At 40.2% G+C, this 27,331-nt stretch overlaps 2 protein-coding genes across 2 annotated transcripts in view; one reads left to right on the top strand and one right to left on the bottom strand.

The window, feature by feature from the left end:
* Nucleotides 1-27,331, top strand: part of fgf2 (fibroblast growth factor 2) — a 108,126-nt gene that overhangs the window by 12,805 nt on the left and 67,990 nt on the right. The window lies entirely within an intron of this gene.
* The window catches only part of nudt6 (nudix (nucleoside diphosphate linked moiety X)-type motif 6), a 222,832-nt gene continuing 201,400 nt past the window's right edge, over nt 5,900-27,331 (bottom strand). The window contains exon 5 of the mRNA XM_072584197.1: nt 5,900-6,494. Coding sequence (XP_072440298.1) covers nt 6,271-6,494 — 224 coding nt within the window. The 3' untranslated portion in view covers nt 5,900-6,270. The remainder of the gene's footprint in view (nt 6,495-27,331) is intronic.

Here is a 27,331-nt window from a genome sequence, read left to right as displayed (position 1 = left end):
TGCACTTAAGTTAGTTTGTCTGGCTAAAACAAAGTTTCCTTACCCAGCAATTTAGTTAACCATTTATCTGTGCACACGTCTGTGTGTTTTTTTTTTCTTGGCATACATTGTCTTCTATTACAAATATGGCATGTTGACTTTAGAATGTAGGTCGTTCTCCTTTAACGTACATTTCATCAACACGATTTGACTGTAATGCAATTGGTGAATTGAGGAACAGTTTTTTTTTAAAAAACGTGAACTCCTGTTGGCTATTACTCTATTCTGAGAGAACATGAACAAAGGATCTTGAGAAGATGAAGCGACTTCTAAGTGTGTGGACAGAAGATTAATTGAAAAAGTGATCTGGGATCACCTTTCTCACCATAAAACAGAAAACCTTACCAAATTGTGAGGACCTAAGGAAAAAAGCTGGAAGTCCTGCAGATGTGCCTGCCTTCAGTGCTAGTAATGGCTCATTTACTGGATCTAAGAACCACTATGGTTTTCATAACGTGAAGTTATGTGGCGAAGCTGCCAGTGCAGACTGGGAATGTGCGTTGTCATTTCCTCCTTTGGTGAAAAAAATCGATGAAGAAAGCAGCACCTTATTTAAAGTGCACATTCAGGAAGCTGATTGCAGCTACTAAGGGGGATAATGAGGACAGTACTCATCAATTTTGGAAGACCGTTAACATTACGAATGATATTGTCATGCTTATGGAGGTCTAGGGTGATATCAGTAAGGACTGCTTGCATGCAGTTTGGTGGAAGCTTCTCACAGATTTTCTTCATGATTTTAAAGGCATTGAACCATCAGAGGAACTTGTGGCAATCAAAGAACATTGTGTTACTGTTGCAAAGCAAGTTAGATTTGAAGAATTGGAGACTGAGGATGTCGAGGAGAAGCTTGAATCCCATTGTGAAGACCTCTTCACAGCTGATCTTCTACAACTTGTTGCTGAGGGGGAAATTGAAGCTCAAGGTGATGACTAAGAAGTCTAGGATGCAGTAACATGAGAACTTTCCATTTCTCTTTTGTCTTCTATCCTAAGGGAAGTTGAGAAGCAGTTGGACCTCTTAGAATGCAGTGACTACTATGCAGAATACAGCAGGATAGCTGTTCGTGGCCTAAGGTCTTTACCTGGCATCCTATCAACAGCTCCTTCATGTAGGAAGAAAGATGGCAGAGTAGCAAAATTTAGATGCTTTTTTTTAAACCAACCCCCAAGAAATAGCCTGAGGACAGTAAACCACAGTCACCTATTTCTGGATTAAATGCTTTCTTTCTTAATCCTGCATACAGAATTGCTCCTGAAAGTAATGCTGATGATGACTTCCAGCCCCTGTCTAAGTACAGTACTGTAACTCAAATCCCTTTTAAAGTGTTAAATTTTTATTGTATTATTTCCATTTAAAATATGATTTTAACAATTACTTATACTGTGCTATTATTTGTGTTCGGCTAACTACTACTTTTTTGTTTCAACTTTGACTGATATTTTTGGTCTGCCCCTAACCGTGTTTTTCCCATGGGCCCCAATACTTCTGCGCAATTTTCTATAACCAGGTCACATGGGAATGCAACTACTGCATTCTAGCAGAACAGACTATGATTTTCATAAACTAGTGAATTTAAAATGAGCCAATGACGTGAATAAACCCAGGAATGAGATATTGAAGGTTTGAGGAGCTAAGACTTCACAGGTAATAATCTTTGGATTGCTGTTTGACCATGCACAAATTGGCATATATATGAGCAGATTAGAAGGTTAAACGTATGTTTTAAGGAGTGCTGTGGGAAGCAGGAGTTTTGATTTTCTTGAGGTACTGACAGCAGTATGGGTCAAGGGAAAGGGAACTGTTCCATTAGTAATGCCTCCACTTCAACTGAGTTTGGGAGGTGTTCAAATGAATTGAAATAGAATATGGCTGATCGATCTTGAATAAGTTGGAGCAATACTTCAGTTCAGGTTGATTGGAGGATTTAGGCAAGCTTATATTTCTGCTGCTGGACTCAGTCCTGGGTTCAAGCCCTACCTGCTTTACGAGTGTGTAATAACATCTTGAAAGGTTGATTAGAAAACATCAAAAAACCGAAAAAACTGCCGATACTGGAAATCTAAAACAGAAATTGCTGAAAAATCTCAGCAGACCTGGCAGTATCTATGGAGAGAATTCAGAGTTAACATTTTGTATCCAGTGACCCTTCTTCAGAATGATTCTGTAGATTTGTCTCTGGCAGCAATATTGAGAGAAATCCACAGAATCAGTACAGAAGAAGGGTCACTGGATCCAAAATGTTAACTCTCCAATTTCTCTGCATAGATGGTGCCAGACCTGCTGAGATTTCCCAGCAATTTCTGTTTTTATGAATAGAAAACATCTTTTTGCTGCTTTTTTAAATTTAGAAATAGGTTGCATAGCAGAGTGTAGTAGATAAATATATAAAGTCTGAGTCAAGGAAGGAACAGAATTTAACAAAATGTTTGTGTGAAGGTGATATCTAGAAAATAGTAAAGTGTTAACCCTAAAGTATTGTTATATCTTGAACAGACAGCCTTGCCCATATAACATTCAGAATTGTACAACTCAGTTTATTGCACACATATAGACTTCTAGATTGGACAAACAAGTGGATTACATTCCACAATGATTTAGCACATAAAAGTACGGAAAGCCAAGCAGAGAACACAGTATGTATCAAATTCATGACACACATCGACATTCCCCGCCCCACAACCTAAATGAAGCGTCCATAAATAAAATATAATCTTAACCTGGGTATGAAGTTTGACAGTCTTGTTAGCCTAGGTTAATCCTGGAGATTACATGGCCCCAAAACAACATGGATATGCCGTAACTACACATTTTAACATTTTTTGAAGTGGTCTTCGTTTTTGTGGAGAGTTATGTGAATTCCTGGTGTCTGTGTACAGGAAGGTACCATTGGTGTGGGTGTACCAACAAGTTCAGGATTCACAGCTCAAATAGGTGTAGAAGCTACATCCACTGTAATAGATGGAAGAGAAAAATCAAGAGCAGGCAACTCTTGGTTCCAGGAGGTCTCATATGGAATGCTGAGGTCAGGTCCTGCGAATGGTGCTTGTGTAACCTTGTAACAATTGATCTCTATACTGCCTTCAGATGAGATCATCTGCTGTCAGAACTGTATGACCTAGGTCTGTCTGAGTGATCACTATGGTAGGAACCTATTTAATGGCATCTCTGTTCGATGGCATGGTGACTCAGTGGTTAGCACTGCTGCCTGACAGCACCAGTGATCTGGGTTTAATTCCAGCCTCGAGCGACTGTGCAAACTCCACACAAATATTCTCCCTATGTCTGCGTGGGTTTACTTTCAGTGCTTCAGTTTCCTCCCACTATCCAGAGATGTGCAGGTTAGGTGAATTGGCCATGGGTCTAGGTGAGTTACTCTTCAAAGGGTAGGTGTGGACTTGTTGGGCTAAATGGCCTGTGTCCACACTGTAGGGATTCTATGATTAACTCCAGGAACATAATTCTGAGCTAGCACAGGTTGTCCAGTACTAAAGTTTAAATGTTTTGCCTTGTCCATCTATTGACTTGATTCTACTGGTGATGTTTAACTATTTGTCCTTCTCAAAGGTTTCAAAAGATCAAAATAAGTTTGTAGCTGCTGTACAATGCTTAGAAATGCTGTGGTCACAGCATGTGTGTTTCTGTATGACTGCAAAAAGTACCTGGATACTTTTCTTGCTTAGACAAATGCCCTTTTGCTGATCTCACCTCTTGTTTCATCTTCTGTACGAAGTTCCCTGCAGATCACTTGGTGGAAGGATGGTTAAGATGCAGAAGTGATGTAATTGTACGTTGTTTGCTTCCATAAAGTTCTCAAACTCCTGAGATCCAAACCTGGTACGTTATTACTCAGGTTATTATGGCAGTCCACAATAACTGAAGAGTTCACATTGATTTTGAATTGTACTCTCAGGAATAACGATGGGATCTCTACCCAAATGGAGTGAGTATCTATGACAATCAAGAACATGCTTCCTCCAAATGAATCAATGAAATCAAATTGAATATGCTGCAATGGATTAGCAGGCCAGTCCCATGGGTGTAAGGGTGCCAATGCATTGGACAAGATAGTGGCTAATTAATCTTACAATACCCTGGCACTTAAGGGTGTGGAAATCCAAATGTAACACACAAAATAAAGAGATACTATAATTGTCCATGTTTGCAACAAAATGAAAGAATTAAGTGGGTTGTTCTTGTGGAATGATCATGATTTGAATCTAAATATTTTAGGATATTTGACTGAGAGCAGTCCGCAAAATGGAAGGAAGGTGTAAAGGCAGGAGAGAGCATCTTCCCTGGGATAATCAAGATGTAGAATTGAGTTGGGGCTGAGAAGCATTGTGGGTTCTTAAATATGAGTCAGGGTAGCTTAAAGTTCTTGAGCAGTAAATTTTAAGGGAAAGGAAAGTATAAATCTGGGATATAGGAGCATGGAATTAATGTTGAACAGTAGTCATAGGTTTTAATTATCATATTATTGGATTATGAAAATCAAATATGCAGTAACTGTGTGTGATGTAGAGATTTAAGATGCTTTTAGGATTGCTAGATGAATATATTGAGGAAATAGCCAGAAAGGACTTTTTTTTAGTTCTGGAAAATGTGGTCAAATTATGGCTAACCAGAGGTATTAACAATAGTAATAGGTTTTTAAAGAAGGAGGCATAAATTTAAGTAAACATATACATTTAACAGGATTTTAGAATTCAGCAAAAGTGACTTAAAAATTTCTCAAGTAGAATACAAGAATAGCTGAGTGAGGGACATAACAGCCAATAATTAAAAACCTTTTTACATAAGAGATTTACGGATGAGACAAGAAAAATTCGGATGCAAAATAAAGAAATAGCCAAGACATTAAACTTTTTTGTGTTTTTCTTCACAATAGTAGACAAAACATTCCTGTAATAGTGTCAACAAAACTTGAGAGAGAATGAAAGGCTTGGAGAAATTTAACCTTATTGTTGAAAAGTGAGATGTTGCTGAAGCTTTTCATTTTGCACTCATCAGGACAAATGCAAGAACATTAAATGAGAAAAGGGTTCTGATATGTTGCTATGCACCAAAGAACTATAGAATCACTAAACTCCTGGACAATTCAAGGCACAAGGCTGAACCTATTCCCTTTTATTTGCAGGGAACAGGTCACTATATATGAATGTATGTTGCTTCTAGCAAATGTAAATGAGCTACATAATTCATAGTTAGGCTAATTATTAGCGCACACAGGATTGTGCAGTAGGTGCTGCTTCAGAACAGAATCACATCTAGCCGTAGATATTGTGATGGAGTTTTGTAAGGGCAGGCAGGTGGGACTAATTTGGGTTGGGATATCTGGTCGGCATGGACAGGTTGGACCGAAGGGTCTGTTTCCATGCTCTACATCTCTATGACTCTGTGACAGGCTGAGTATGGTCTATATTATGAAAAACTGAAGAAAGATGGACAACATCTTTGTGGACTGAAGGCGACATCCTATGTACGAAAAATATCACTTGTGTAGCCACTGAATAGTATAGCATGAAACAGCTTCTATTTATTGTTCAAAAAATTTGTCTTTCTAGTGTAATTTTGGTTGACTATGTACTTTTAAGATACAAACTTGATGGCTTCTGGCCCATATGTGAGTTTGTGATATATAATTAACAGTGATCTTATCAGGATAACCATTGTCCCAATGGATTGCTTTGTACTCTGTCTGCATTAAGCTTGAAAGATGAACAAGTTGCTTCATCAATCACAGAGCTAATACAAATGTCAACATGGGTAGATTAATAGAGCAACTAGGCTATATGTCCCAACAGTTAGCTATTTGAATCAAACAGCATGTTTGTTGAATTGTCTGTCATGTGAAGAGTATAATCAAGACTTGAGCAGTCCACACCAGCAAACCCCAAACTGAAATGTCTCCTGTTAGATGTGATTCTGTACTGGATAACAATTGCTCCACAATCTCGAGTGTGCTAATAGCAACACTAATGACCAATTTGAGATAATCCATCAAGCTATTGACATTATTTATTTATGCTTCATGGGGGTACAAACATTTGTTACCTATTCTGTCCAATCAGAATGAATATATTTAAGCCTTCCATGTTTTTTGAATTACTTGTGGTTTGAGGAACCTATTGTTTCCCATTGCTTTCGCCATTACAGGGCATTAACTGATTGGAAAATCAACAGCAATCAGCACCCTTTGTAAATTAGTATAAATAGTAGTGGTTCTGTTCACCGAGCTTGGAATTTGTGATGCAGACATTTTGTCCCCTGTCTAGGTGACATCCTCAGTGCTTGGGAGCCTCCTGTGAAGCACTTCTGTGATGTTTCCTCCGGCATTTGTAGTGGTTTGTCTCTGCCACTTCTGGTTGTCAGTTCCAGCTGTCCGCTGCAGTGGCCGGTATACTGGGTCCAGGTCGAGTGTTTGTTGATAGAATCTGTGGATGAATGCCACCCTAACACACACAAAAGAAGTTGCATCAAGACACTGTTCAAAAGGGCCACAACACACTGCAGTACACCAGAACTGCAAAAAGAGGAAGGAGAACACCTCTACAATGTATTTGCCAAAAACTGATACCCGCGCAATTTCATCAACAGATGCTGAAGGGAAAGACAACGGAATGAGGACATGCCACAACCCAAAGGACTGGCCACGTTACCATACATCAAGAACATTTCTGAACTTACAGCCAGACTACTATGACCACTAGGACTCATAACAGCACACAAACCAACAGCCATGCTCAGACAACAACTCACCAAGACAAAGGACCTGATACCCAGCATGAGCAAAACCAACGTAGTGTACAAAATCCCATGCAAGGACTGCACAAAACACTCCATTGGACAAACAGGAAGACAGCTAACGATCCGTATCCATGAACACCAACTAGCCACGAAACGACACGACCAGCTATCCTTAGTAGCCACACACGCAACTGACAAGCAACATGAGTTCGACTGGGACAACACTACTATTCTAGGACAAGCCAAAAAGAGAATAGCCAGGGATGAGGCATGGCACTCATCCACAGATTCTATCAACAAACACATCGACCTGTACCCAATATACCGGCCACTGCAGCGGACAGCTGGAACTGACAACCAGAAGCGGCAGAGACAGGCCACTATAAATGCTGGAGGAAACATCACAGAAGCGCTTCACAGGAGGCTCCCAAGCACTGAGGATGTCACCTAGACAGGGGACGAAACGTCTGCAACACAAATTCCCAGTTTGGCGAACAGAACCACAACGACGAGCACCCGAGCTACAAATCTTGTCACAAACTTTGAAGTAGTATAAATTATTGTGATTTGTATGGAGAATGGTGTTCTTGTATTTGTCCTGATGAGTGCAAGTGTTAAGCTTCTGCCATGTGCTTCGTATCAATATGAAATTTTGCACCACCAAATGAGTTTTCTTTATAGTCATAGAGATGTACAGCCTGGAAACAGACACTTTGGTCCAACCTGTCCATGCTGACCAGATATCCCAATCCAATCTAGTTCCACCTGCCAGCACCTGGCCCATATCCCTCCAAACCCTTCCTATAGAGATACCCATCCAAATGCCTCTTAAATGTTGCAATTGTACCAGCCTCCACCACTTCCTCTGGCAGCTTATTCCATACCCGTATCACCCTCTGTGTGAAAAAGGAGACCCGAATTGCACGTAATATTCCTTAGGTTTTAGAGTGGAAGGTAGACAATGTGACATGCCTATTTGAGAAAGGAGGAAGAAAGAATGATCTGCAATTGGCTTGATATTAATACCAGGGAAAACACTAGAATATTATTAGTGATATGATTTAAATTATGTAGGAAATAGTAGACTGAGTCAGCATCCACTTTTATTTTGAAGTTTATGAGTAGCAGGGTAAATGAGGGGGAACCAGTGAACATGGTGTACTTAGATTTTCAAAAAGCATCTCGGGTTAGGTGAATTGGCTATGATAAATTTTCCATAATGTTCAGGGATGTGTAGGTTGGGTGCATTAGTCGGGTAAATATAGTGTAAGGGGGATGGGCCAGTGTGGACTTGTTGGGCCCATGGCCCACACTGTGTAGGGAGTCTATGATTCTGAAAGGTCACAAAATTATTATAACAGAAGGCTCATAAGTGGGTCTAATAAAATACTGTTGATTTTAAAAATTGATTAACAAACAGAAATAAATTGGAATTAAGCAGATCATTTTCAGAATGGCAAATTGTAACTAATGCTGTATTGCAAGGATCCTTTTTGGGCATCATCTGTTTCTTTTCTCTGACTTAGGTGAGGAGGCTGAATGTAAATCAACCACACTTATTGGCAATGCCAAGCTACATAGAAAAGTAAGTGATGGGGAGAATATAAAGAAACTTCAAAAGGATAAAAGACCATAAACATGGGAGCAGAAGTTAGGCCATTCAGCCCATCAAGACTTCTCCATCATTCAATCATAGCTGAAGTTTCTCAAACCCATTCTCATGCTTTCTCCCCGTAACCCTTGATCCCCTTGATATTCAAGAACCTATCTATCTCATTCTTCGATATACTCCGTGACCCGGCCTTCTGTAGTAATAAATTCCACATGAATGGTTAAGTGAATGGACAAGAATATAAAACATGGAATATAATATGACACTATCAACTTGGCTAGGAAAATAATAAAGCTGAATATTTTTGTGTGGGGAGGACAGAGTAGCTATATATGATCCAGAGGAGAATGTTGGTCTGATTAGTAAATTTGCGAATGATGTCAAAATAGGTAGAGTTGCAAAGAGTGAGGAGAATTGTCAAAAGAGACAGCGGGATGTAGGTAGATTACAGATTTGGGCAGAGAAATAGCAAATGGAGTTTAACCAAGGCATCATCAAGGTGGTGCATTTTTGAAAATCAAATTCAGGTGCAAACTAAATGGCAGAACCCTTAAGAGCATTGGCATACAGAGGGATCTGGGCAGACAGATCTCTGAAAGTGGCAACACCTGGTGCATAAACTGGTCAATAAGGCATGCTTGCCTTCATCGGCCAGGACTTTGAATATAAAAGTTGGAAAGTTATGTTACAGCCTTACAAAACTTTTTTGTTCGAGCAGATTTGGAATATTGGGTGCAGATCTGGTCACCACACTACCAAAAGGACGTGGATGCTTTTGGAGGGGGATGCAGCGAAGGCTTACTAGGATATTGTCTGGTATGGTGGGTTTTAGTTATGAGGAGAGGTTGGAAAGACTTTGATTGTTTTTACTGGAAAGATAGAGGCTGATGGGTGACCTGATAGGAATCTACAAAATTGAGAGGCTTAGATAGGGTGGATAGTCAGGCTTTTTCCCAGGGTGGAAGGGTCAACTACAAGAGGGCACAGGTTCAAGATGAGAGGGGGAAAGTTTAAGGGAGAAGTGTTTGCAAAATGTTTCAGAAAGTGGTGGGTGTCTGGAATGCACTACCTGTGAAGATGGTGGAAACAGGCATTATAGCAATGTTTAAGGTTTATCTTGATAGACACATGCACACGAGGTGAACAGAAGGATAGATGCTGCACATGGGCAATGAGTAGCAGGTCTAAATAAGGTTTAGGAATCATTGCCGGCTTGGTGGACTGACGAGCCTATTCCTGTGCTATATTGTATAACTTCAGCATTCAGAGCAATCTTGGGGACACATCACAAATGACTGTGTACAACTTTCTTTTCAAATAAAAGTTCTACTTGCCTCAGATAGTATGGCAAAGGTTCACCAGGCTGACTTGCTTAGATGGGAACAGACTGCATAGATGAAGTTGATTTATTCTTGAGAACTTAGAAGAATAAGCGATGATCTTATTGAAGTGTTATAAATTCTTTAAGAATGTCCAGTAATGTGTATTTCATATATTTTCAGTAATCACATGGAGGGCGAGTTAATGGAATGTGTGCACAATGTAAACCAGTTTGAGGAACCAACTCGAAAACATTCTACTTTGGATTTGAATTGTGGTATGAGATGGGATTAATTATAAACTGAAAGGTTATTAGGGAAAAGTGACTGTTGTATGGTAAAGTTATTATATTTGAAAGTTATTTTTAGTTAATTCTGAAGCCAGGGTATTGAAAGTAAACATAATAAATTATATAGTTATGAGGGTTGAGTTGCCCAAGGTAGATTGGGAAATTACGTTAAATACTAGCCATTGCTATTTTCTTAAAGAACTCCTGAAATGCTTGCAACATTTGCCCATTTGTTTTTAAAGCACAAAAGTCTGAAAGTAAAATTGATCAAATTCTGGCCAAGATGAGGAGTTAAGTTAGCTATCGAGCAAAGGAATAAATTTGTAATGCTTCCAAAATAAGTAGTAAACATGAGTATTGGGAGAATTTTAATATTCTTCAGAGGACAACCAAGGAAAATAGAGAATGAGAGCAGAAACTAGCAAGGGACACAACATTGACAAGTCTTTCCGTAATTATGATGGTGTACGGAGAGGTAGATTCTAGCATGACTCTCAAAAATGGAATTTGATAATTTAGCTGAAGTGAATTTTGCAGGGCCATGGAAAACAATGAAGGAATGTGAGGGGTAGAGTTAGTCTTGCAGTGAGGTGGCAAGAACCCCAAGTGGCAATGGTGTCCTGTGCTGTAATCATTTTCTGAATCTGTGAGGTAATCAGATTAAAACATAAGATGCTTGAGGGAATTGACTCAGTAAATAATACCTCTTGCTGGGAAATCTAGGACTGGGAACCAGTCTTGGATTAAGGTCTTTACTATTTGGAGCTCCGGTGAAAAATTGTTCTTGCGCACAAATGGTTGTAAATATGTTTGGAGTTTGCTACCCTAGAGAATTGTGAATTCACAGTCCTCAATATTCAAGAGAGTTATCAAAAGCTTTTTTTCTGCATACAAAGGGAATTAGGTATTTGTGGATTGCGTAGATCTTTGGTTTAAAGGAGATACTTAGTATGATCTTGTATAATTTACTTCTCCTAATTCTGAATTCTTAAGAATTTTTCTTCGGGGGTCTCAAAAGCTCTATGCAAAGGAAAAGTAAGGACTTCTCCAGGAATAACTTGTTGAGTTCTTTTACAGACCGTTTGTATAGCAGTGTTTCTCCCACTTGTACTAAGAAAATAGCAAAACAGGTGGAAACTTGTGCCCTTTCTCAGGATGAATTTGGTGGCAGAAAGGGTATTTCTGCAGATAGGAAAATGATATTTGGGGTTGCTACCATCTTTCCCACCTCCGCCCCAAATATGTCCATGATGGGAAGGCACATGGATGCCTTTTCACTCTGCTGCTAATTGAATATATTTGAAACCCTGGTATGTTTGCTTTCTGGCCCCATTTGTAGTCCTTTGTTGAAAGGCAATCAGTATGAGGATGGAGATTTGAGCCCTCTCCACTGTTATTCATCTGTGGCCTGGGTGGTCATGGGTGGGTTTCATTCTGGAAGCAAACACTGTCTCTCTGTTCAAAAGAATTGCTAGCCTCCAACTGGCAGATTTGGCAAGTGGGCCTTTCATCCTGGGAACCAGATCCTGTTGAAGGCTACACTGGTGGCTTATCAAGTGATTGATTGATTACACAAGCCTTTTTGGAAAGAGATGTCTTGGAGATTTCATCAGCTTTTCCTTCACCCATCAAAGATTGCTATTGCCAAGGTTATCAAACAATTGCAGGGTCTTGCAATAGATCACAGAATATAATTTGCAACTGCTCTGCTGTCCTGATGAATAAAGAGTAAACTATGGTGATTTTAACATGCTCTAAATTATATTCTCCAGAGAACCTTTAGTGAAAATAGTTGTTTTGCAAATGTGAATTTATGTGAATATCTTGATTAAGGACAAACTGTAGTTCTGAAAATGAAAAAAGTTGAAAATTACAACGGGTCAGGCAGCATCTCTAGTGAGAGAGAAAGCTAACGTTTCGAGTCTAGGTGACTTTTTCAGTGCTGACGTGAAGTGGAGGGGACAGCATTTTATGCTGTGGTTGAGGGAGTGGGGAGAAAAGGTGCTGATAGTGCAGATTAAGTGATTGGAAAGTGACCATATCAGAACCATGGTGTGTCTAACTGGGAAACTGGAAAGAACAAACAGTCAACACTGGAGAGATGGGAGGGAAGAGAGGTCACGGTGATAGAGAATGTAACAAGTAAAGCTAGAAGAAAGGGAAGGAATTGGACTAAGTTCATAATCTCATTCCTGATGAAGGGCTTTTGTCTGAAACACAATTTTCCTGCACCTTTGATGCTGCCTGACCTGTTGTGCTTTTTCAAGCACTAGACTCTTGATTCTAATCTCCAGCATCTGCAGTTCTCTAGCTCACCTCATAATCTGAAGGTGTTGACCTCATTGTTAAAACTAGCTGTTTGGAAAGTGCCTAGTCTGAAGATGAGATGTTACTACTTCAATTTGCATTGTGATTTTACTGGAGCATTGCAGCATGCTGAGGACAGACAAGTCTGGTTATAGACAAAAAAAAACAGATGCTGGAATTCAAAGTAGACAGGCAGGAGGCTGGAAGAACACAGCAGGCAGGCAGCATCAGGAGGTGAAGAAGTCGACATTTTGGGTATAACCTTTCTTCAGGACTTGGGGTGGGTATAGGGGCACCTCCAGATAAAGGGGGTGGCGGGTGCAGGCTGGTTTAAGTGGAGATAGGAGAAGACAGGCAAGAGGGTACCACCTGGTTTGGAGGAATGAATCTGGTTGGTGGCAGGGAGCAGTGGAAGGGAGGGGAGGTGTTGCTGGGAAGAGATTTGGTAGATAGGTAGGGAGGTTATTTGAAAATGGAGAACTCAGTGTTGACTCCTCCAGGCTGTAGGCTGCCCAGGTGGAAGATGATAGACAAGTCAACATACGAGCAGGATGTTGTGTTAAAATCACTGGTTACGGGAAGGTTGGGGTCAGGCTTGCACACAGACTGGAGGTGTTCTGCAAAGGGATCACCGTTCTGTGTTTAGTTTCTCCAGGCCACATTGGGTGGAGTAAATGTAAAACACAAGATTGGAGGAGATACAGGTGAAATGCTACTTCACATGGAAAGGCTGTTTTGACACACTTTACAACCTTCTGGACTCAATATTGAGGTCAGCACCTTCAGATTGTAAAGCTGTTCCCATTCCTTCTGTTTCTTTTAGCTTTACTTGTTATATCCTCTGTCACTATGCTCTCTCACGTGCCCCCTCCCAACTCCAGTGTTGACTTTCTTTTCTTTCAAGTCTGGCAGTTAGACATACCACTGTTCTGCTATTCTCACATTATGATAGCTTTATCTGCAAAATCAACACCCTTTCTCCCTCAGCACTCCACCCACCATTTGCATAAATGCTGCCCTTCCATACTTCATGCCAGCATTGATATAGAGTCATGTAGACTCAATGTTAGCGCTCTCTCTCTCTCTCTCTCTCTCTCCACACCTACTGCCTGATTTTCTAACCTTTTTTTTGTCTTCAGTACAGCATTGTAATAATTTGCTCCTACAAGCCAAAGTTTTACCTGCGTTTCTCATTTGAGTTATTATTATTTGCTCTGAAAAGTAGAGAAAATATGATGGTCACAACATCTCCACTTTCAGGAGTAATTGTGTTCTGCAGATTATGTGATTATCTCTATCCATAACATTCAAATCAGTTCCTGACTGAAGAGTTATCAGCTAGGATCTGGACCAGATGGGCCAATGGGCTGACGAGTGGCAGATGCAGTTTAATTCAGATAAATGCGAGGTGCTGCATTTTGGGAAAGCAAATCTTAGCAGAACTTATCCACTTAATGGTAAGGTCCTAGGGAGTGTTGCTGAACAAAGAGACCTTGGAGTGCAGGTTCATAGCTCCTTAAAAGTGGAGTTGCAGGTAGATAGGATAATGAAGAAGGCGTTTGGTATGCTTTCCTTTATTGGTCAGAGTATTGAGTACAGGAGTTGGGAGATCATGTTGCGGCTGTACAGGACATTGGTTAGGCCACTGTTGGAATATTGCGTGCAATTCTGGTCTCCTTCCTATCGGAAAGATGTTGTGAAACTTGGAAAGGTTCAGAAAAGATTTACAAGGATGTTGCCAGGGTTGGAAGATCTGAGCTACAGGGAGAGGCTGAACAGTCTGGGGCTGTTTTCCCTAGAGCGTCGGAGGCTAAGGGGTGACCTTATAGAGGTTTATAAAATCATGAGGGGCATGGATAGGATAAACAGAAAGGTGAGGAAGTCCAGAACTAGAGGGCATAGGTTTAGGGTGAGAGGGGAAAGATATAAAAGAGACCTAAGGGGCAACTTTTTCCAGAGGGTGGTACGTGTATGGAATGAACTGCCAGAGGATGTGGTGGAGTCTGGTACAATTGCAACATTTAAGAGGCATTTGGATGGGTATATGAATAGGAAGGGTTTGGAGGGATATGGGCTGGGTGCTGGCAGGTGGGATTAGATTGGGTTGGGATATGTGGTCTGCATGGACGGGTTGGACTGAAGGGTCTGTTTCCATGCTGTACATCTCTATGACTCTGTAAGTTCTAAGTTCTCTTTAAGTGTTGTGCAAAATAATATGAGCTAATATGTATATAGGTACATTTCTTCTAAGCTTTTTTTAAATAGTGAGTGAAAATTGCAAAAAAAAGTGGGGTGTGATTTTCAATCGGAATTCGGGAATTCAAAACATGGATCATTTCTGACCCCCACTTTTGCCACACTTGTAGATGCGACTTTAATATAAAAAGTCTATAATTATGTCTGAGGTGAGCTCAGAGTCTAATTAGCAGCACTAAGTACTAGGATTAGGACTTGGCTCTGAAGTGCAATGCTCAAAGGCAGAAAGTGACTTCGATTGCATTTGCTATTGCCTGTCAGATTGGATAAGGCAGGAGACGGTGAAGACAAATGAACAAATAGGTACTTTTATGATCACAAGGCATTAGCATGCTCTTCAGCTTTGTACCATCACCTGTACATCTTTTTTCAATAATCCTTCTTTTTGCCCAAGTTCAACACAGCAGCAACATCACTTTAAGGTTCCTACAAACATACAAAATAGGAGCAGAAGCAGGCCATTCAGTCTTCAAGTCTGGCTTTGCCATTCAATCGGACCATGGCTGATTTCTTTGTGTTTTGAACTGTTTGTTTCAGATTTGTTAATAAAATTAAGATAATCTCTTCAGTTGTTTCTGCTGCAACTTTCCTTCTGTTTAACACTCCAAGTCTCAATGTTGATTTCCTCTCTAGCTCCTTTTTTATCTTTCCTTTGGTCTTTGCTGAACTCATTCTGAGACAATCCTCTGATTTCTCAACCTGGATTGTTAACCAACCATCTTTAGTTCCTGATCCCTATAATAACTGATACTGTAAATGATTCTCTAGCTGCAAATTCCTTTTTGAAGTCTATTATTGTAGTCTTCCCCCTCATTTAAAGCAATACCTTTGGCCCTTCTGTTCATGGAAACTATTTTCTCATCTATATCTCAGCTGTATTGTTGCTTCTTAACTGGTACCACTCTTCCATGCTTTTGGATCAGGTGTGAACCATGTGAACCATGCCACAGCACTGAAATTGCATTGATCGTGGTCACATACAACATCATTTGTGATCGTGATCAAGCTACACTGTCCTTCTGCAGCCTTTGAATTGTTTGACCACACACCATGAGCCTCCTGCCGTCTGGGAGATGATGGTGTAATGGTAATGTTGTTATTAGACTAGTAATCATGGACATCTGTCCACAGTCCACCTTGGCAGCTTGTAGAATTTAAATTGAATTAAAATCTGAAATTGAAAGCTAGTCTTGGATGGTCACCATTACTGTTGTCTATTGTAGTAAAACCCATTTGTAGTAATGTCCTTTAAAGCAGGAAATCTATTGTCCTTGCTAATTTGGTCTACATGTGACTTTGCACCCACAATGACAACTACCTGCTTTTTATGGCCTGGCAAGCTGCTCCATTCAAGGGCACTTGGGACTGGAGACAAAGACTGGCTCTCCAGTACCTCCCACATCTCATGAAGGAATGAAAAAAAAGATTTATTTCCTGCTTCCCCAACTGTTCCTCAAAGGATCTCTTCCAAGCCCCCTCCACTTCTTGCCCTGAAGATATATCAGGCTGTCTATCTGCCACTATCTTTCCTGACTCTTTCATCGCTTTTATGCGAACAATTGCTTGTCTCACAGTCATTAGCGAGCTGCAATTTTGTCAAACATTGACAAGAATGAAGCCGCTCTTCCAAGCTGAATGTGAATGTTTGCAAATTTGACAATCTATTTGCCCCTCTCCTGTGCTTCCCACCCTATAGAATTAAGAAGCAATAATACAGCTGAGATATAGATGGGAAAATAGTTTCCATGAACAGAAGGGACAAAGGTATTGCTTTAAATGAGGGGGAAGACTACAATAATAGACTTCAAAAAGGAATTTGCAGCTAGAGAATAATTTACAGCATTAGTTATTATAGGAAATGCAAGGTTACAGGAATAGGGTAAGGGTGGGTGAGTGGGGTCCTGGGTGGGATGCTCTTCAGAAGGTCAGTCTAGACTTGATGGGCTGAATGGTCTGCTTCCACAGTGTAGGATTCTATGATTCCAAACACACTCCAACTCAAAGACTACCTACTTAAACTGCCCCTGCTTAAACTGGGAAAACACTAGCAACTCATAATTCTTAATGCTTGTGTGCTTGTGAATTATTAAGCTTTTCCTTATAAGAGCTTAGGCAAAACCTTCTGCAGTTCAGAGTTACTGCTTGGATCAACTTATGTCACTGGAATTTTGGAAAGGTTCTGTAGTTCTAAAATCTCCCATATTAAATCATCTTTTAAAGAAGTGCCTATGCGGAGAAATTGCAGAGGGCCTTCTGCGAAGGGTGCATTTTAGTTCATGGAGAGATTCCAAACAATTCCTTCATTGTAAATACACAAATGCTATCATGTGTGTAACAATTTCAGTGAGGCAAACTGCTTTTAAAAATGTTATGGTACATTGCACACAGATAAGAGTATAATCAGTGAAGGTAAAACTGTTGCTTTCTGAAATAATTAAGTTTTGAATTTAGAGTTGATTTCTGATGAGTTTATGCTAATAGTTTGGGGAAACTACAGATATTTACCCTTCCCCTTAAAAAAAGGCAAGAATTGACATTAAAATTTAAATTGACATTAAAACGTACAGAAATTTAGGTTTCTGACAAAGATTTTTCAAAAAGTAGGCAGTAGCCTAATTAACATTGCAAAGTAATGGAACAGAACCATAAAATGATTGCAGCATAGGAGGCTGTTTAGCTTGTTGATTCCATAATGGCTCTTTGCAAGAATGACCAGATAGATTCTTTGCCTCAACTTAATCTTAGTTCAAAGTGAGGGGGAGGCCTGAGCTCTATGTTGACTAACAACTGATCAGAGGCAGGAGTGCTGGTTCCAGATAATAAATAAATAATATGCTCTTCTACTGCTTCTCACTGATCAGGGCAGCTTATCGAAGGATTCAGAAGGAATACTTCGGCAATTGCAAGCGAATCACAAGGTGGTCCCTAACACCCACCACCTCTCCTCTGCTCTGCAGATTCCTTCTAACTCTCCCCTTTTGTTGACACCTCCTCCCCAGTAGATGGTGCCTGGAGTTGATGCACCCTTCAGTGTGCTGGGGTTCATTTTCATGGGTTCCTAACTGCGAGACAGTAAGAATCCAAACAGCGTTGTAATGAGGACCATTTCTCCTAAACCCTTTCTTTCATATTCCTACTTTTAATATGTTTATTTTTTCCCTTTAAATTATGTTCTAAATGAACCACATGTGGCTACTGAGCTAAAGGCTCTGAACATCTAAATAGCTGTCTGTTCAAAGATTGTGTTCACCACTTTTACAGCTTGGGTTTCTCCTGTTCAAATGCTTGGCCTTTTTCCCATATTTCCCATTCATCTAGCAATGGAAGCTATATTTTACCATTTAACATTGGCAAGGTTTCACTTGCTATTGTATTGGTAGCGCTCTTGTTGCTGCTGCTGCTGCTACTACTGCATCCATGGAAAATCTTGGTCCACAGGTTCACACCAGCTCCATTTTTATTTTGCAATCTATTGTCTTAATCATCTCCTTGTCTCAGTCAACCACTCAATCCCTGGTTCTCCATTTGACAGGCTCTGTTACCCCCTCCATGTTCCCAGTTCCCAGTTTTCACATCTGTACCAATAGAATGAAGCCGGTGACCCTTCCCAAACTTCCTGAGCTGCTCCCTAGAAATACAATAGAAAAATGATAATTACAGTTAAAAATTTTCCTCAGGTAATGTGTTGAATGTCTTGTGACACGGTGGGTGACATTATTTTTTCTGAGCTAGAAGCCTCTGGGTTGAGTTCCACAACAGATTCTCCTTGTAGGATGGCCAAACTGGTTGTTATGAATTGTATATTGGTCTGTAAATCCTGCTACTGGGGGTAAAAACATAAGAACTAGGAGTAGTAGGAGGCAAGTATGTTTTTGTATAGTAATGCTCTTTTCCATTGCAAAGCTTACATTATGAAATGTCAGTTTATGAATATTGTTGTTTCTGCCCCCACAGGTGATTTCATTATTCAATACAATATAGTATTATTTTGAGATTACTGACATGTTGTTTGGCACAAATAGCATTTTATATAAATATCTTTTTATTACTACTTAATGTACATTGTTTTCTTTTTCTCTTTCATTTTGCACTGCATGTAATATTGCAGAGGTTGGGGTTGGTTAACATAGTTGTTTGGATGGCTAGTTCTCAGTGTAGAGGGACACAACAGTGTTGGTTCAATTCTCATACCAGCTGAGGTTACCATGAACCATCTCCTTCTCAACTTCTGCCTCACCTGACGTGACAGGTGATCTATAGATCACGAGTCACCCACATTTTATTACATGTAGGGCAAGGGAAGTTAGAACTCAGAGGAACTAGTGTAAATTCCATTCTCTCTCCCTTTTCCTATTCTCCATCCATCTTTCTTGCCTCATTCTATCCTCTACACATGACCTGATGTTTCTCCTGATATCCAATACTTGACATTATCTTGTGATCAGGAATCCCATTTTTAAGACATTGATATGTAAGGAATTGTAAATCTATAGTTGCATCCTTTGTGATGCTGGCTATTATAATTCTTACAAATTGATGCGTTCAGTTTGAAAATTAACTCAAGGACATCACAAACATTTAGCAACAAAATTCCTAAGCCTATTATTCATTACGTTGGGTAGATAGTTGCAAACATATGGTAACAATTGATTGTGTCCTTTCAGTTTTATATTTTAATGCTGCACTTATAGTTGGAAAGCATCTTTGTTTAAATTATTGGTTCATTTCTTTGCTGTAAGTCATTCATTGATAACCACAGCAATATTTGAGTCTGTTACCACCAAAGATTATGGAATTCAGCAATGATGTAAGTGAAACCTGATTTGTTTAAGCTTGATATTTCACAAACAAAAAAAATACTTAATTACATGACTTCGCAATATTCTACATTATTGAGGAAAAAAATGGTTGCAGTTATAACTTGTGGGTGGTGATTGGGGGCTGGCGTGGGTGTGTAGAAGGCAAATTTACAGTTTTTTAAAAGACTCAAAATATTGCAGATGTTGGTGATGTTACAGTAATGTTGTATAGCCAGGAGAGTTAATGTTTCGAACTGATGACATTTAATCAAAACTGGAAAAAGCTAGAGATTGTAACAATCTAAGTATAGAGCAAAGGGAACAGAGAGGGAGGAAGGATCCTCCATTGTTTTCATATGGTCCCTTCCTTGGCTTCTCTACCGTTTTGTTTTTGGTGGACGATCACTAATAGTTAGAGTAAACTCACAGCTAACTTGACTATGCATCCACTAACTCTGCTTCCTGTGTTGAGTTAGCCAGAATATATCCAGAGTGGGCTGTTTTGTCATGCTATAATGACGTGAACTTTGAACTTCTGGTGTCTCTGACCAGTGAAACAAGCTGATATATTTTGCAGATCAGAGTGAGAGCGCATATTTTAATGACTTTCTTAAAAATAAAATCACATTTCCTGAAAGCTGTTGGTTAGTTTTTAATATAGCAGTTACAATCAGCAGGGGGATGGGAACCCAAATTGTCACTCCGGCGGCCAAGAGGTTGCGAGTAGTGAGGTCAGAAATAAGGTTTCAAGATTGCAAGAGTGCAGCAGCAAGCAAGAAGGTGGTTTGAACTGTGTCTAATTCAACGCCAGGTGTATCCGGGGTAAGGTGGGTGAATTTGCAGCATGGGTTGCTACCTGGGACTTCAATGTTGTGGCCATTTCGAAGACGTGGATAGAGCAGGGGCAGGAACAGTTGTTGCAGGTTCTGGGGTTTAGATGTTTCAGTAAGAACCGAGAAGATGGTTTAAAAAAAAGGGGTGGTGCGACATTGTTAGTCAAGGTCTGTATTATGATGGCAGAAAGGATGTTTGAGGACTCGTCTGCTGAGGTAGTATGGGCTAAGATCAGAAACAGGAAAGGAGAGGTCACCTTGCTGGGGGTTTTCTATAGGCCTCCGAATAGTTCCAGAGATGAAGAGGAAAGGATAGCAAAGATGATTCTCATAAGGAGCGAGAGTAACAGGGTAGTTGTTAGGGGGATTTTTAACTTTCCAAATATTGACTGGAAATACAATGTACTTTAGATGGGTCAGTTTTTGTCCAAGGTGTACAGGAGGGTTTCCTGACACCATATGTAGGTAGGCCAGCTGGGGCGAGGCCACATTGGATTTGGTACTGGGTAATGAACCAGGCCAGGTGTTAGATTTGGACGTAGGTGAGCACTTTGATAGTGACCACAATTCAGTTTTGTTTACTTTAGGGATGGAAAGGTAGAAGTAGATACCGCAGGACAAGAGTTATAGCTGAAGGAAAGCAATTATGATGCAATTAGGCAGGATTTAGGATGCATAGGCTGGGGAAGGAAACTGCAGGGGATGGGCAGAATTGAAATATGGAGCTTATTCCAGGAACGGCTACTGCGTGTCCTTATGTATGTACCTATCAGGCAGGGGGGAAATGGTCGAGCGAGGAAGCCGTGGTTTACTAAAGAAGTTGAATCGCTTGTCAAAAGGAAGAAGGCTTATGTAAGGATGAGATGAGAAGGCTCGGTTAGGGAGCTTGAGAGTTACAAGTTAGCCAGTAAAGACCAACAGAGAGAACTAAGAAGAGCCAGGAGGGGACATGAGAAATTGTTGGCAGATAGGATGAAGGAAAACCCTAAAGCTTTCTATAAGTATGTCGGAAATTAGAGTAAGATTAGGGCTAATCAACGACAGTAGTGGGAAGTTGAGTGTGGTGTCTGAGGAGATAAGAGAAATGCTTAATGAATATTTTTCGTCACTATTCACACTGGAAAAAGATAATGTTGGTGAGAATACGGAGATATAGGCTACGAGACTAAACAGCATTGAGATTCATAAGGAGGAGGTGTTCGCAATTCTGGAAAGTATGAAAATAGATAAGTCCCCTGCGCCAGATGAGATTTATCCAAGGATTCTCTAGGAAGCCAGGGAGAATATTGCAGAGCCTTTGGCTTTATCTTTGTCATCAATGTCTACAGGAATGGTGCCAAAAGACTGGAGGATAGCAAATGTTGTCCCCTTGCTCAAGAAGGGGAGTAGAGACAACATTGGAAATTATAGATCAGGGAGCCTTACTTTGATTGTGGGGAAAGTGTTGGAAAAAGTTATAAGAGATAGGATTTATAAATCATCTAGAAAAGAATACGTTGGTTAGGGATAGTCAACACGGTTTTGTGAAGGATAGGTCGTGCCTCTCAAACTTTATTGAGTTCTTTGAGAAGGTGACCAAACAGGTGGATGAGGGTAAAGTGGTTGATGTGGTATATATGGATTTCAGTAAGGTGTTCCCCACAGTAGGCTATTGCTAAAATTACAGAGGTATAGGATTGAGGGTGATTTGGCAGTTTGGTTCAGAAAGAAGACAGAGGGTGGTGATTGATGGAAAATGTTCATCCTGGAGTTCTGTTACTAGTGGTGTATTGCAAGGATATGTTTTGGGGCCACTACTGTTTGTCATTTTTATAAATGACCTGGACGTGGGCTTAGAAGGATGGATTAGTAAATTTGTAGATGACAGTAAGGTCAGTAGAGTTGTGGATAGTGTTGAAGGATATTGCGGGTTACAAAGGGACAGAGATAAACTGCAGAGCTGGCCTGAGAGGTGGCAAATGGAGTTCAATGCAGACAAGTGTGAGGTGATTCACTTCGGAAGGAACAGCAAGAATACAGAGTACTGGGCTAATGTCTTTGTAGTGTAGATGTGCAGAGAGATCTTGGTGTCCATCCCTGAAAGTTGCCACCCAGGTTGATAGGGTTGTTAAAAGGCATGCGGTGTGTTAGCTTTTATTGGTAGAGGGATTGAGTTTCAGAGCCATGAGGTCATATTGCAGCTGTAAAAAAAACTGTGGTGCGGCCGCATGTGGAATATTGCATACAGTTCTGGTCACTGCATTATAGGAAGGATGTGGAAACTTTGGAAAGGGTTCAGAGCAGATTTACTAGGTTGTTGCCTGGTATGGAGAGAAGGTCTTTTGAGAAAGGCTGAGGGACTTAAGGCTGTTTTCTTTAGAGAGAAAGAGGTTGACAGGTGATTTACACTGATTTTACTTCTGCTTTAAGTAAGCATGATCAATTTGGAGCTCTGAGCTAGATGTTGGATGAGGTGGCAATAGAGGAGGAAAGAAAAATTTGGCTAGATTCTAAATTATGATTATCTACTGAGGGAAATAACCTGCAGGTGAGATTGGGGAACTAGGACCCTGCTTAGCAGAGAAGTGACGTTATCTTGATGAGTCAGATGACCTCTTTATGTATTGTTCTTTAGCTCTGTGATTTCTTTTGTGGAGCCTCCTAGCCTAGTATTACATGGAGGAAAGCAGAAGCTTCTATTAAATCTAACATTCATTCACTTCCAAATAGGCAGCATTTGAATGTAATTATAAGTTTTGGGGATTGGCAAGACCTCTGTAGCAACCGTCTGAAACATGCTTTTATGAAACTTCTGCCAAAGTCTCTATGAACAATGAAGCATTTTGTGTCTGTGCATTTGTGAACAAGTTTCATTTCTACAGTCTACCTCAGGCCCACACTGCGTAGAACTCCTATGTGTGCAAGAACAATGGTTTGTAATGAAAACCACTTAGGAGCATATAAGAATACAAGGCTATGGAAATAGAGGTGGGGTGTCAAAATTAGTGATTTAGGAGGGCATTCTACAGTGCAGCAGTAACAACTTGGCAATATAATTTTTCTCCAGGTTGTACATTGAAGGGAGTAAAAGCACTGAGATTGATATTCTCCAGAATATTTCTCAATAGACTAGAATAAACTTTTATCCCTTCACTATGATTTCATGTCCAGTAATCTTGTATGGTTTGCCATCATTAGAGAGTTGATTCTGAAAATTGTACCAGAACTGTTGTGCATCAGATTGTATTAATATTTTTGTGAATTGTAATGAATTGTGGAGCCATTTGGACCACCTTCACCAAGAGAAAATCCCAACTATTTGCACTTAATGTTCTTTGCAATTACCACTCAAAACAATCTTGGGACCACAATTAACCAGAAACCAAATTTGTCACACCATGTAAGTATAGTGGCAGAGCCCTTAATGGGCTTTGCATATAAATTATTCATTTGGAGACACTGATTTGGTAATGGGAAAGAAACAATTCAGCTATGTGTAAGAGTGTTGAGTTTTTTTTTAAATACAGTGGTGGGATCTTGTGGTTGTGTCCTGGCCTCTGGGCCAGGAGGTATGGCTTCAAGTTTCAACTGTCCCCAAAAATTCTTTTAATTCTCACCCCAAAGTCCTCCAGAATTTGGCAAAGCAATACACTTTAAAAATATTTGAAATAAATAAACACCTTTGCAAGTAATGTTTACATCCTATGAATGGTTATAAAAGTAACTTCAATTTTTTTATACTTGTAGTAAATCTCCCCCTTTTAACCTCTTCTGTTCTGAAAAGACCAACTTTAGTTTCCTTAGTTTATCCACAGAACGAATGTTTGTGCTCCTCAATAGAATTCTGGTAAATCTCCTCTGAACCCCTGCCAAAAACTGGCAAGACATGTTTGTGCTTCCTGGTGTCCAGAATTGGATAGGATATTCTAGCTCTGGTAAAACTACTGACTTATAAACATTACCATAACTTTCCTTACATTTTTGACATATGGGAAGCAAGAGTAGTTTGAGGCTAACATCATTATGATGGAACCTGTCATTTGTAACTCAGCGGTTCACTCTCCTTAATTAAGAAAGAGAAGCCTGAATGCACTAAGCTGCTCAATCTAAAATCAAGCAGACTAGGAAATGTCCCAAAGATTGAACAGCTTTCTGGTGTAAGTAGCTACCCTTAAATCACTTAACAGCACTAAAACAGAAGAGAAAAATCTGCTGAAGACTATTGACACAGGTGTCTGACTGTACTAGGAATCAGAGGGTTCTAATACTGCATGCCAGAGCTGAATGTACTCCAGGTTGCCTGATAAAATATTCAGGCATCCATTTTGAGATGGGAAATTTGTAGGATTTTGAAAGGATTAAAAAGGTAACAGCTTCAGCCAAAGAAAAATGGGTCAATTGAAAACAAAGACAGAGTTGATCAATAACTGTAGTTAAAGACTGGAGAGATAGATCAATACTCCCTTGTTATTGTCTAAGGTAGAACAATGTCACCGAGGAAGTTCTGGACACTATAGAAAGTGTACCTATCATGGCATGGGTTGATTATCTCTGGAGGAGTCCAGCTATTGATTTGCTTGTCATGGGCAAAACTCCAGGTACCGATGTTGTACTGCTGGAAGTTTTCAACTAAAGAAAACCAGCACTGCATCAGAATCTGAACAACCTTCTTCTGTATCTGCTTGAGGGAGAGGGCAGTCCTCCATAATAGTTATGATGTTAAGATTGTAACCCTGTATTTAAAAGTCTGACTGCATTGATTACAACAATTAGAATAGATAGAAATTTATTGTTATGTGTACTTCTATATGAAAAATACAGTGAAAAGTTTCATAAGCCACTCCACCATGGGGCCTACATCAATGACAGAAGTCAAATATAACAAAAAAAGTAAAATTAAGACACAGTTCATCACAGTTCAGTTAATGGCTCCTAGGCTTGAGGAAAGCTGATTAAGGATCGATGGGATAGCCTAAAGATGCAGCTGGGATGAGACCACAACACCAGTCCACTGGAATACTTGACCGAAAGCCTCTGCCATAAAAGACCACCATGCAGGTGTACCAGTCCTAGACCACCACTTCTCTTCCTTCAGGCATCTCGGCCTTGCTATGGACCTGGAGTCTCAGCCTAGACCCTGGCGAGCAACAGTTGTCCCTGCTAAACGACATGGGAAAAGTATTTGCCCATGTTTACCTTCTCACTCTGCAGTTCCTGGCTGGATGCATCTATTGTGAATCCATGTGATTTTAGAATTGCAAAAGAAGTGCTTTGAACATGGGCTTAATCAGTCTTATCAGGCATTCAACCATGTGAGGTGGCATGGTTTGTTTAAGCTGCTGGACAAAACTGGCTGTTCATTGAAGCTGCTCAGTGTGAACTCTTTCCACCACAGTACATTCAGCTCTGGCATGCAGTATTAGAACCCTCTGATTCCTAGTACAGTCAGTCACCTGTGTCAATAGTCTTCAGCAGATTTTTCTCTTTTGTTTTAGTGCTGTTAAGTGATTTAAGGGTAGCTACTTACACCAGAAAGCTGTTCAACCTTGCTTGCCTGAAATCCAAGACAAAGATGCTCCATGCCCTCATCAGACATTTACTTTAGGCTGATGATACTGCACTAACAGTCCTTCAGAAGTAATGTGACCAACATCAGTAAGATATTGCTATGGAGGTTGTTCATAGCTGCATGTATCTTGGCTCCACAATCCCTAGCAATTCCTTGATGCTGAAATCCATAATAGTTGCAATGTTTGCTCTGTGTTTATGTCCAAATTCAGTAACAGTGTGAAATGACTACAACCTGACCAAGAATGCCAAACTCTGCATTCTTTGTAATGAAGGGCTCATTTCTGATAAAAGGCTTATGCCCAAAACATCAATTCTCCTGCTCCTCAGATGCTGCCTGACCTGCTGTTCTTTTCTAGCACCACACTCTCGATTTTTTTTTGTTGTAATGAAGTACACTATGGTGAGACCTGGGCAACATATACTGGACAAGAGAACAGGTTGACCATTTTCAACCTTCACTGTATCAGACATTGTCCTGCCAGAAGATGCCAAGACTAAGTCACCAAACCAGAGGTCCGTGAACATGCTAACTATCGGTGTCCACTCACTGCTATGTCACCCACATTTGTGCTATGTTCATCAGAAGTATGATGGCCATATTCTCAAAGACCTTCATCTGTAGTGTTCTGGCCACTACTTCAAGACCACCTGGGGGTCTATTTCTTTGCTACAAGGGCCTGCAAGTTGAACAAAAACAATATAACATGACAGTTATTGACAGTAATAACTGGGTGCCAGTTGCTGAAAGCCATGACCTCTGGAGGCTGACTGTCTTCAGAAGCATTGGAAAAGGTGAATGTTGCTTGGCTGTGGAGAGGGTGCAAAGAAAACCAAAGGCCAGCAAATCGTACACTTTCTCACTGTTCTCCTCTGTAGTAAATGAGCAGGGGTTCTGAGCTACACCAAGGAATGCTTAACATTGTGCTGACTGCACATTTCAAACAATCGTTTTACAACATGATGGCATTGTTTCCATAAAAAGACTGAGCGTATTCACCTTTGGCCATTTTTTATGGTGTTTTCCATCAGTGCTGTAAACCTAATGGTATTGAGATCACTCTCTTCTCGAATGTTTTCCCACTGAAATATGTGTGATTTGCGCCTTTTTCTTTTTCTGAAACTAGATCTACCATTGCTTCCTCCCTCATTGGGCTTGAACATCCTAAGAAGGGTGTTCTCTTGTACACATTTCAGGAGTTCATTCCTCTCCATGTCTGTTACATTGCCTTCCCACCCCTAGATTTTAGAATATGCCTCTGATTATTACTGTGTTGCTTCATAGTCCTTTTGAGACATTGTTGGTATTGCTAGTCTGATGATGGAAGGTCTTGTCAACAGTTCAATCAAGCAACACCTGATCAGTGATGCTCAACTTTAGTTTAGCATCTGACCCATTGCAGCCTTGGTTCAAACATGATCAAAAGAGCTGAATTCCAGAGGTGAAGTAAGAGTGACAGCCCTTGACATCAAGATCACATTTGACTAAGTGTGGCATCAAGAAGCCCTCGTAAAACTGGATCAATGGGTATTGGGGGCAAACATTCTGCTGGTTGGAGTCATACCTGGCACATAAGAT

Source organism: Chiloscyllium punctatum, chromosome 14 (genome assembly GCF_047496795.1).
Source record: "Chiloscyllium punctatum isolate Juve2018m chromosome 14, sChiPun1.3, whole genome shotgun sequence".
NCBI classification, from domain to species: domain Eukaryota; kingdom Metazoa; phylum Chordata; class Chondrichthyes; order Orectolobiformes; family Hemiscylliidae; genus Chiloscyllium; species Chiloscyllium punctatum.
The sequence above is the reverse complement of the archived record's forward strand: the minus strand, read 5'-3'. Positions and strand labels throughout refer to the sequence as shown.